The sequence below is a fragment of the Bufo bufo genome, chromosome 2 (genome assembly GCF_905171765.1).
Source record: "Bufo bufo chromosome 2, aBufBuf1.1, whole genome shotgun sequence".
Taxonomy (NCBI): Eukaryota; Metazoa; Chordata; class Amphibia; order Anura; family Bufonidae; genus Bufo; species Bufo bufo.
Genome location: NC_053390.1, coordinates 86131281 through 86143368, shown reverse-complemented (window position 1 = coordinate 86143368; position 12088 = coordinate 86131281). Strand labels below are relative to the sequence as shown.

Genomic DNA, 12088 nt, shown 5'->3' with positions numbered 1-12088 from the left:
TCATTAGGAGAGTCACAATAGTTTAAATAATTTTGTAGAATATGTTGCATTATCATTGGCAATGTGTTCCTTACCTAGTAAATAATCCCCTTTAAGGGCCATTCCAGTTTTTCTTTATTTATGAAATTAAACACTTTTCTCATATGTGCATTTAACTGTTTAAATACACAATGGGCTGTCCTGGTACAGTACCTGTGACATTGTATATTTACAGAGCTGCCCGAGCAACTACACCAGGCACAGGCCTAGCAGGGACTACTATTACCAAGTCACTGCTGATTTCCCTTGTGTTGCCCCAGATAGAGTAGGAATTTAGGTCTGAAATAATAAAAGGTTCCCCAATGTTGTAAAAAGAAAAAAAAAATTTTGTTCATTACAAAATGTTATAAAAATTAGTGTCCCTTCAAAAATCTACCCTCACTTCTGCTGCTTCACTACCACCAGCCCAATTACTTTAAAACATATATGTATTGTATATAAATGAGAAATGTAATAACTAAAAATCCTATAAAGTTCATGATGCTATATGATTATTGGAAAAAAAAAAGAGTAAAAAATAGAAATAGAATAAAAAATCTGTATCTATAATGATGACTTTTGGGTGGACATAGTACAATATAAGCTTTCATCAGCCATTCCCATATATATATAATGTATGTATGTTCCACGATCACTCAAAGACGCAACCATTGATTTCAACAAAACTTGGTATACACATCCCTCGCTACCTGGAAAGAAATCTTGTGGGGGTCTCAGCTCTCTAGGACGTACCGTTCCTGAGATATTCCCAAACAATGACCTGCATTAGCAAATACAAGCCTGCAAGTCTTTCTCTTCATATCCCAGCTTCCACACACACGGTCCCATGTCCCTTATCAGCCAATAGAAGCTCGCAGGCTCTTAGGTTTCCATAATAACCCAGCCATTTTTCTTCACTGCTGCAGGTCAGCTTTAGGCTATGGCTACACGACGACATGTGTCACGCAACACATAGGGCACAACTACACTGCTACATGTGTCGCGCGACATTGATGTTGCACCAGTGTCGCTCAACAATTTTTGTAATGATAGTCTATGGTGTTGCACTGCGACATGTAACATACTGCGACGCGACAGTGGCAGAAAAATCCATCTTGGACGGATTTTTGGCAACTGTTGTGTCATAATCACAACATGTCAGTGTGACACAATAGCCTATCAATATAAAAATTGTTGAGACAAATTGTCGCTTGAGACATTTCGTCGTGTAGCCCTAGCATTAAAGGGGTAGGGCGCTGTGGAAGTCACTGTTAAAGGGGTAGGGCGCTGTGGAAGTCACTGTTAAGGCAGCGACACAATGGACAAAGCCATGTAGTTCTGGCGCTGGAGATACTGCAGAATAGCTGATCAGCGGGAGTGTCAGGAGCCGGACCCCTGACGATCTAATATTGATATTTCCTGAGGATAGGCTATCGGTATCAAAATCCTGGACAGCCCCTGTAAGGAGTTATCCAGCGGGGCAAAATGTTAAAAAAAAATTTTTTTTTTAATTTATACTTTTCCTAAGCAATCCTCTGTTACGACATTTCCTACTCTTACCTGTCCAAGGTGGTCTCTCTTTTCTGGTCCGGTCTTGTCATGCAGGAAACTGGCGACCAGTGGTGACCACCGCAGCCAGTAATTAGCAGAGTTGCCTTGACCGGACCGGGAAGGAGAGAGTATAATGAGAGTATTGATTCTTAGATTATTTTTTAAGCAACTTTTAAACACTTTACTAAACTCTTGCCCCGCTGGAAAACCCCTTAAAGCATCTGCCACCTATTTTGAGGCACCATGAAGCAATGAAGCACCATTGGTTCCTACTCCTTATAGAGCACCTTGGCTAATTCGTGTCTTCTTTGTTATTTGCAGGTTATGGTCTGTGTGCTGCTAAAGCGCAATATCCCATTGCAGATTTAGTGAAGATGCTGAAAGAGCAGGGTAAACATGTCAGGTTGGTATCTGTTTTCCAGCAGCCTAGACTCGCCGTATGATGCAAACAAGATTGTGCTTTTATTTTTGCAGCATCTGTTTTTAGAGCTTGTCCATTGTGCCCTTAAAATTAACCAGTTGTTTCCCTTGTCACTGTGGGTGTGTCACTATACACAGATTAGGGCACAGCTAATTGACCAGGGGAATGGTAATGCCTAGATGTCGGTTATAGATTTTATTTTTTTCAGGGTGTTTATTATTGATGACCTGTCCTCTGGTGGGGGTCCGACTCTGACCCTGGTGATCAGCTGTTTAAAGAGGCCACAACTTCCTAGACCAGTGACGACATGTTCATCGATCACATGGCCTATAAGAAATGATCGCAATAACAGTTGTTCGCCCACCATTCATTTTGCATTGGGCCATGTGAAAGACTGTATATAAACTACAAATTGGCGCGGTAATGAAAAGCAGGCAGTGCTCAACCCCATATGCAGGGGGCAGATCCTGCACTTGTGATCCGCTGCTAATGGCCATCCCCAGCAAAAATGTATACAGTGGAGGATGCACGCATGTCCGCCACTGTAGGATATGTTGGCTAATCTCTCAATTTTACATCAGTATGAGGGCTTAGTAAGACCGCAGAGTGCACCTGTCTTTGTAAGAGTTATTGTGATTTAGTTTCATGTGAAAGACTGACTTGTATACGGTTGATCGGCACCGTTATTAGCCCAGTAGGTAACAGAGCCCTTAGTCCAGAGAGGTGTTTGATACCCTGTAATGCGCATGTCCATCAGTACAAGTCAGATAGCACTGCTCATGGCCAGAATTACCTTCACAGGTAGATTTTATCTCTTCCTTGTATAGTTTTCCATGCATGTCTCTGTATCTAGGGTTAGACCAGGCTAACAACCCCGTTTCTGACCGAGCTATGGCTAATTGTAGAGTTCTGAGAAAAGATGAGTCCCGATTTGTTATTTTTTGGGGAATTAAAGTGTTTACTAGAACAGACAAGTCGGGGGAGCCGACAGGTCGTCCTGAATGAATGAGAGAACCCGTTAGCACGACTTTCTGAATTTGTATTTTTCTCTGTATACCGAAGACAGAAATTTCTAGGACTGTAGACCCTGCGTGGAGGTGCTTTTGTCTCTGAATTGAATGGTTTGATTGTGAAAGAATAGCTCAGTGTTGTTTACTCTTGATTCCTTTACGTGGCCAGTCCTAAATTAGTCGTCCAGTCTCCCGCCCTTCTCACAAGAGAGTTACAGCTGCGATGTAAACTGCTTACTTGGTCCCGATGTCTTCTTGGAATCGGAGAATAAATAATCTTGTAATTGCACAAAACGTCTATGGCTCCTCCTATCCCCCCGAGTCGGGCTCTTTGCAGGAAATCTCTTATGTAACCAGAGTTGTCACGCTCACTGGAGAGGTTACTGTCGGGAATGTTTTTACAAATCATTGTCCTTATTTTAACTGCATGTCGTGATGAATCTGTGGGGGGGGGCAAGTAAACTAAATAAACTGATGATAAACTTTTATAGTCAATTACAAAATTGAATTTGAGTTAGGGGTTATTTTTAAATTTTCTGTTTCTTATGTATTATCTATTGGTATATGCAGTCTAATTATGTTAAACTGTGTAAAGCTATGACTGTTTAGCCTATTGATATCTTGTAAGTGTGGTGAGCCGGTAAGACCGAAGGAACCTACCTTAATCGCCCGGTGAAATGATCGGGGTTGTTATAGGGTACTGCACAAATCTAAAAATTAGCGTTAAAGGGGTTGTCCCAGACATTGGAGGCATATCGCTAGGAAATGCCTCCAATGATTCATTGACCGAGTTTGACCACTGTTATCCCCACTGATCTGTCTTTTTCCTAGTATTTCAGGGGCGGACATCGCCTGTCATGTGCTAACCATGCAGTCTTTGTAAAAAGCACAGTGTAGCCGATAGAGATGAAGTGGCATGGAGCTTTCCTAGTGCCGCTGCCACTTCATTCTAGAGATCGGCCTTGATTAGAGAGGCTGGACCTGCACTGATAAGACATTGGTGGCACATCTTAGCGATACTTGCAAGTGCATGGTGGAAGCAGGAAACTGTAATAAGTCCTGTGTAGCCGCTTGCACAGATGAGTTTTCAGTCTATATTACTCTTCCCTCCAACACCTGCTTTCTGTTCCCACTCTCAAATTTTCTAATTTTAACAAACTTTTGCATCCTGCCTCTGCAGTCTCTCTATATCCTGTGAGCTCTAATTCACTGGTTATAGACCTTAAAGCACATCGATCAGCAGATTTGTCCCTATGACACTGGCTGACCTGTTGCATGTGCACTTGGCTGCTGAAGACGTCTGTGTTGGTCCCATGTTCATATGTGACCGCATTGCTGAGAAAAATTATGTTTTAATATATGCAAATTGGCCTCTAGGAGCAACGGGGGAGTTGCCATTACTCCTGGGGGCTCTGCTCTTTCTACAACTTCTCCACCTTAATTGACAGGGCCAGGTGTGATGATGTTTTCACTGCCTGGTCCTGTCAATTAAAGTGCAGATGGCGCAGCAGCTGTAGAGAGAGCGGAGCCTCTGAGTGCAACAGGAACCCCCCCCCATTGCTCCTAGAAGCTCATTTGCATATATTAAAACTTTTTTTTTCTTTTCTCTGCCATGCGGGCACATATGAACATGGGACCAACACAGATGCCTTCAGCTGCACATGCAACAGGTCAGCCAGTTTTATAAGTACGTATCTGCAGACAGATGCCTTTTTAGGGTTCGTCCACATTTGCTGTAGAAAATCTGCATCAAAATCCACGAGTTACATTTGGATTTTGCTGCGGTTTTCATCCTGTCCATTTCAGAGGGAGAACTCTGTGGCAGAAATCAGCCGCCTAAATTGGCGTTGATGTTTTTAAAATCTGTACCACGTGTGAATTTTTTAATTTTATTGTTGTTTAAAGTGACACTGACACAAAGTAGTAGATGTGAAAGTTGCAGGAGATGCAACTTCAGACATCTAGTTTGTCACCCATTGGAAACGGAGGGGGCCGAGGGCTCACCCATTGTAGATCCGCACAACATGCAGCAGGCAGACTGGAAGATCTGCAAACTGTAAGACATGGAAGATTGATGAGGTGCACAGCACGCTCAGAGCTGAAAATCTCTGGTAGGTTCCAAGTGTTTTCCAGGCTAAAACAATAGTAAAATCAGTGTCATGTGGTTATCGTCCTCATTACAACTTTCCATGTTCGCTAAAATTAGACTTTGCCCATTCAGTGGAAACAACAGTGACACATGTGGCGGCCTGAATCTGACTTTGTGAATGTGCTGCTGTCGAGGAACTTGTCAGCAATGTTCTGTGCCACACATTTCATGTTTCCTGGCGGTTATCCCGTTTCACTCTCACTTCCCATGTAATTCCCTTCGGGACCATCTTTGACCATCTGCTTATCTTGCGTTAACTGTTGGTGAAAGGAAACATTTGCTGGACTGGCAGCGTCGGCTCAGTGTGCACGTCTCCAGACACCAGCTTTCTGCTTTACTTCATACAGTTAGTACCAGCTCTTATCTGTTCTGGAGTCTGCGTTATTTACAGAAATGTAGCCTGCTCGGGGCAAACTGTTATGTTCCCCTTCACTGTCCTCCTCCTTCTCTGCCTGGGCAACGGTTTTGGATCCTAAATCACTCATCTGAAAAGTCCAGCGGCAGCTGCTAAAATGGTCTTACTAGAGTGTCACAGTGCGCCTATTCACAGCATTGCAGAGCGTTATGTAAAGATAACAAGGAAGCGGCACTGCTTTCACTTGCTTACTATCTTTTCTTTAAAGGGAGTCCGTCACCTACTGGCCACGATTTAAACTGATTATAAAGCTGTGTCGGACACAAGTACACAACTTAATGTTACCTTTGTTTCATTTGTGAGAGTCTCCAAAGTGCCAAAAACCAAGTTTTAAAGATATGTAAATGAGCCACCGCAAGTGCCCAGGGGCTGCTCGTTTGCTGCAAGTGCCCAGGCCCCCCCGTTCTTACTCGCGCCTAACTCGTCCCCTGTGTATCCTCTGGCCAGCCCTGTCTGCTTGTGACATCATTCATTTTCTGCAGCCGAAATCTGGAACCTGCGCGCATCACCTTCGGGCCTGGAGGTTTCTAAACTCACTATTCCTCTGTCCACTATTTGCAGTGTACTGCGCAGGCGCTGGATTTTGGCAGAAATAGAATCACAAGCATACAGGGATGGCCGAAGGGGAGGAGTTAGGCGCAAGTAAGACCAGGGGGGCCTGGGCACTTGCAGCAAATGAGCCGCCCCTGGGCACTTGCAGTGGCTCATTTGCATATCTTTAATACTTGAATTTTGGCGCTTTGGAGACTTTCACAAATGAAGCAAAGATAACATTTGAATCGTGTACTTGTGTCCAACACAGCTTTATAATCAGTTTAAAGCGTGGCCAGTAGGTGACATCCTCCCCGCATATGCAGTGAGGCATCCAATAGTGCTTTCCATAGGAAATACTATAAATGTTTTATAGATGTGGGGGGGCGATATAAACTATATAAATCTGGCCAACAATAGAGATTTCGTTTATACCGCCAAATCACAGTAGAACATGGTATGCAACGGTCTCGGCTCACCATGTTCTCCTAAGCCGGCACAGTGGAGAAGGAGGGAGTCCCTCCCTCCCCACTGTGTGCGGCTGCCGCTGACCACCAATGAGAACAGACTAGGAGGAGGAGGAGAGGGACTGTGGCCACTGTGCCACCAATGAGAACAGAGAGGAGGAGGGGAGGGACTGTGGCCACTGCGCCACCAATGAGAACAGAGAGGAGGAGGAGGAGCGAAGGGACTGAATACAAACATAACCTGCCTCTATTACTGCGCATCGTGATCTGCCGCAATTAACCCCTCAGGGGGTTTATTGCGGCGGATCATGGCGCACAGTAATAGAGGCCAGGTATGGGATATGGCCGTCACATGCAGGCTATGTTTGTATTCGGGCATATTAACTATATTCATTGGTGGCGCAGTGGCCACAGCCCCTCCCTTCTACTCCCCCTCTTCGAAGTATTATATTAATTGCGCCCTCCACACGATTAAATCATTGGTGGCAGTGGCCCCAGGATGGCAGCTTCTGATCAGAGCCCCAGCAGTGTAATCGCGGGGCTCCGATCGGTTACCATGGCAGCCAGGACGCTACTAGGGTATTAGGGTTAATAGGACAAGGGTTCTAGCCCCTAAGGAGGCTAATAGTTATTAAATAAAAAGTTTATTATATCGCAATATAGATTTTAGGCCATATCGCCCACCCCTAGTTGTCACATCTATAGGAGAGAGAGTCCCATGACCTCCGTTATCCAATTCAAGAAGGTCTCTCTCCTCATAAAAGTGGAGAGGTGGCTAGGCTTTGCACAAGGAATTGAGCTGTTTCCAAATACCTCTTTAAAAAGGTTTTCCAAGATTAAATATTAAATATTGGGGCACAGGCAATGGTCCAGTGTAATACAACAAAATAAGCATTACCGTATTTTTCGCCCTATAAGACGCACCTGCCCATAAGACCTTTGAGGAGAAAAATAAGAAAAAATTATATTTTGAACCAAAAGGTGTGCTTTTGGTGGGTTTTGAACTAATGGTGGTCTGTGTATGACACTGTTATGGAGGGGGGATCTGTGGATGGCACTGTTATGGAGGGGGGATCTGTGGATGGCACTGTTATGGAGGGGGGATCTGTGGATGGCACTGTTATGGAGGGGGGGATCTGTGGATGGCACTGTTATGGAGGGGGGGATCTGTGGATGGCACTGTTATGGAGGGGGGGATCTGTGGATGGCACTGTTATGGAGGGGGGATCTGTGGATGACGCTGTTATAGGGAGGGGGATCTGTGGATGACCATGCTATGGGGGGATCTGTGGATGACACTATATAGCATCTTATGCTCTATGTGTCATCCACAGATTTCCCTATTACAGTGTCCCCAAATACACCGGGCCCCGCCGCTCACAGCAGTATACATATCTGGCTATGAGCTGTGCGCTGCGATTGGCCAGCGCTGCAGCAAGGGACACGCCTCATACAAAAAATCACTCCAGTACAGCAGAGGGAGCGCAGACCCCGGAGCCTATACCGGGCGAACGGAGCGGCGCCCAGACATACTAGTAAGTGCAGGGGGACCCCTGGGCGCCGCTCTGCCCACTGATATAGTTAGTTTTTAGTTTCTAGAGTAGTGAAAGGTCCTCTTTAACCTCTGATAACATTAAAGCAGCGCTATCCTGTTTGTTTACTACTTACAATCAAGCTCCGGTAACAGGCAGAGCGGGCGGCGGCGTAACATCATTCACTTATGTCACATGCCTGCTCCGCCTGCTTCATTCATAAAGTGGGAGGAGCAGGCGCGTGACGTGAGTGACGTTACGCCGCCGCCTGCTCTGCCTGTTACCGGAGCTTGATTGTAAGTAGTAAACAAACAGGATAGCGCTTCTTTAAAGTTACTGTAGGTTAAGGATTAGTGTTTAGATATGTATACTGCTGTGAGCAGCGAGGCCCGGTGTAAGAGTACTGTAAGAGGATGGGCCCCGCCGCAAGTTGCTGGCCTCCAGCCCCTCCGTCCCCGCTGATAGATCGCTGCGCTGTGTGATGTATCAGCGTTAGCGATGTAAAAATGGCAGCATTCGCTGCATAAGACTTTTTCGGGGAAAAAGTGTGTCTTATGGGGCGAAAAATACATTACTTACCTATTGAATTACCTGCTGTTCCCGCGTCGCCATTCATGTCATTCCCCAAGGTGTTTATTTAGGGGGCTTCTGCCAAACACTGACGTAAAGATAGTCCAGTAGGATGGACCAGAATGGCAGGAGATTCAGCGGGTAATTATTGCTTTTCTAGTTATTTTACACCATCCCCTGCCTGTGCCCCATTTTTTTATCATCTCAAACAACTCTTTTAATGAATTGGCCAATACAAGGTATATTACTCTTATCCCAGGACTGGTATGCCTAAACGCCACAGCCATTTCCAATTAATTTTCCAGTTATCTTTTTTCTTTTGATCCATTTCTCGCTTTTAACTCGCTAACACTCCCCTTCTAACCTGAGGCTTGTCAATTATTGGATGGCTACTGGATGGGCATAAGAGCTAAACTCAGATCAAACTGATAAGGATGTGGCTTAAATTGGTCTTTATGATGTCAGGAGATCAGAGATAAGGCTTCACATGAGCCAACAGACTGATTTTTAACCCCTGTACCTCAAAAGCGGCTGAAAATGCAGTTGAAAAAAATGATTTTTCGCCCAAAATTTGTAAAATACAATCATAAAAAATCCCCGAAGGCGTCCATAGCCTTTAAATCTGGGAATGTTGGGTTCAGCGAATTTCACAGAATGGGTGCAGCACAGGAGAAGTCCTGCCAGTGATTTTAAGAAGATTTAATAAGGGAGGGTGAGAGTTGTGAATCTTTGAGCAAAGCGTTTTAAGCAGTTGGTAGATGGCGATGAGAACAGGACTGCATGACGTCGCAGTATCGTCGAGCTTTGTAGACTAGTAGAAGAGCCATGACTATAATTCTACAAGAAGCAGTAACTAGAGCAGTGAGTGACAGAGAGAAGCCTGGCTGCTGTGTTCACGATGGTTGAAGAAGATCCAGTTAGAAGGGAGTTACAGTAATCAAAGTGAGTAACGATTAGGGTTACGGTAGATTCACAATTCACTGATAGAGCTCAGAATTGCGTTTCTTTTTCTTTCAGGTAGGTTTATTACAAATGCTATCCCCAGCTATTCAGGTGGGCCTTATTTTCTGTTGCTTTGGACATCAGCGTGCTGAAGTTATCTGTCACATCCCGTAATATTTCAGCTTCACTTATACGTATCTTTCCTAGCGATGATCCGATTCCGGTCCATGATGTGCCTGTTACATTTGCAGGGATACATCATTTATTTCTCTCGGACGGACATTTGTTTTGAAGCGAACGTAAGACCTATTTGTTACACTGATAAGAACAGACCGGTTTCCCCTTGACTCGCTTGACACTTGAGCAGCGCAGTCCTAAGTGGCAATGAAAAGCCAATGAAACATTGAATGCAAACAACGTCTGGCGTGCCCTTTGATCTATGGAGAGTGGAAACCTGATCAAAGATTTCCTATGTCACTCCGGCAGCTAGATGTGTCTAAACTCTACCTAATCATTGTAAATGACTTCTAAATGCCCTCTCTGTTTACCGCAAACTGTAAATACAGATTTATTTCATACAATTACTATGTAACCGCGACAGGAACCTCTTGTTTAATCGAGGTCTTTCATCATGTTGTGGTGCTCCCACGGTGTTCATTGACTGCATCTGCCCCCTTTTTTGGTTTCACTAGATCTGCACTGCCTCAGGACCATGTCTTGTTCAGTTTCCAGACGCTGTGACACACACACACACACACACACACACACACACACGCACACCCTCGTGGAACCGTGCCAACAGAGACATACGTCTGTCATCAATTAGTTATGCCCCGGCTTAGGCAAGAAACAGTTCCCATCTGTCAGGAGGACTCTGACTGATTCCGACACGCAACTGCTTCGTTTTCAGGTTTGACTATAGACATAACACACTCTGCACTCCAGGGCTCCTATTCCACATTTGATAGCTACAGACCCAACGGCTGGTTCTAACCATGGTGGACCTGTTGAAAGCAAAAGAGCTACTGAGGTGGAAGATTATCACTATTATTTCAGTCCCCGCTAAATATTTAGGCTTGCAACCATTACACTTGATCCCCTAACCCTTATTACATCAAGTTTTCTTCACTCCTTCCTATCAATGAAGCTGTGAATCATCTCAACCATTCAATCCTATTCATTCAAATTATAATTCTTCTATATAGTCTCCATTTAGCAAATATATTCCTTAAAGGGGTTTCTGTTTTAGAAAATCCATTTTCACACATAATTAGGAGTAAATAGATGGAAGTCTTAACTGAAGGAATTTCCTCTATTAGCCAAAATGGTTAGAAGCTAGAAGGAATGTTTTTTGCTGTGGAGGACCCAGCAAGCCCATTAACTTCAGTGGGGACTGTGTAATGCATTATTTCACCTGTTGGTGGAGCTGTAGGTAAATTGAACAGTTGCTCGGTTCACCCACAGATTACAGCCGATGACTCAGGATTGTAGCATGTAGGACACCTTATGACAAGTTTTTGTATGGAGAGGATTATTAGGACAAACCCTTTAAATTAATGTGGCGATACACCTTCAGCTGTTCCTCCCAACCTGTCCATACACATGAGTGCTTGACTCCGCTGATATTTTATGTGTTCTTGCTGGGGAGAGGGAATGTGTTGCCAGTCAACTCTTACCTAATCCCTTGTTCATGAGGTGTCAAATTTCAGCATTCCCTGATCCTTATTTTTCCCCTTGCATCTTCTGAATGAATGTCTGCTGAACATCTAATACTCATTAGGTACTGTTCTCATCTGTATGGAGGCTCCATATATGTGGCCTCCATCCCACATGCCATCAAATTTGCCAGGGAAAATAGCACAGTAGCATGCAACATAATTTTTTCTGGTGAAGTGAAGCACACCATTACAGAACCACAAAGACCCCTTTGTAAATTAGTGGGGTCTCTTGGGCTTTGTTGGTGTCTGTCATGCGATTGATTCATTATGTGTGGACACCTTTGGGGGCAGGCCTTCTGTTCACGGTCCCGTCAGATAGAAGCCCTGATGGCTGATGTGTAGCCCCTATCCCTGACTACCTGACAGCTCATAAACACTCATTATAGCTCAATCCTTATCAAACTGTGAAGCTTAAATAAGTGTTTGAGCTGTTGGGAGTTCAGACATGAGGGCTACACATGAGCCGTCAGGGCTTATGTCTAACAGGACTCGCTGTAAATGGCATATTCTGTAGATGCCATAAGTGCCCAGATGGGAATACCCCTTTAATTTTCTGAATGTAATGTAATTATAGTAGTTGCCCCATCAGCTGCTGGCTTACTGGGAAAGTTTAGCTTTCCCATAATTTTTTTGTTATCCACCAGAAAGCAGCAAATTCAAGGGACCTTTGTGGTAAAACGGATACCATGTTATGTCATGTGCAGGGAGAGAAAGGGAGGCGCATGACTTTTTAAATGTAGGTTCTTGGAATCCATGAGTCATGG

General features: G+C 44.4%; 1 protein-coding gene across 2 annotated transcripts in view; it reads left to right on the top strand.

Moving 5' to 3' along the window:
• NNT (nicotinamide nucleotide transhydrogenase) overlaps positions 1-12088 on the top strand; it is a 116303-nt gene that overhangs the window by 90154 nt on the left and 14061 nt on the right. For both annotated transcript variants that reach the window (XM_040421271.1, XM_040421270.1), the window contains exon 19: positions 1891-1972. In XM_040421271.1, the coding sequence (XP_040277205.1) occupies positions 1891-1972 (82 nt within the window). The remainder of the gene's footprint in view (positions 1-1890; positions 1973-12088) is intronic.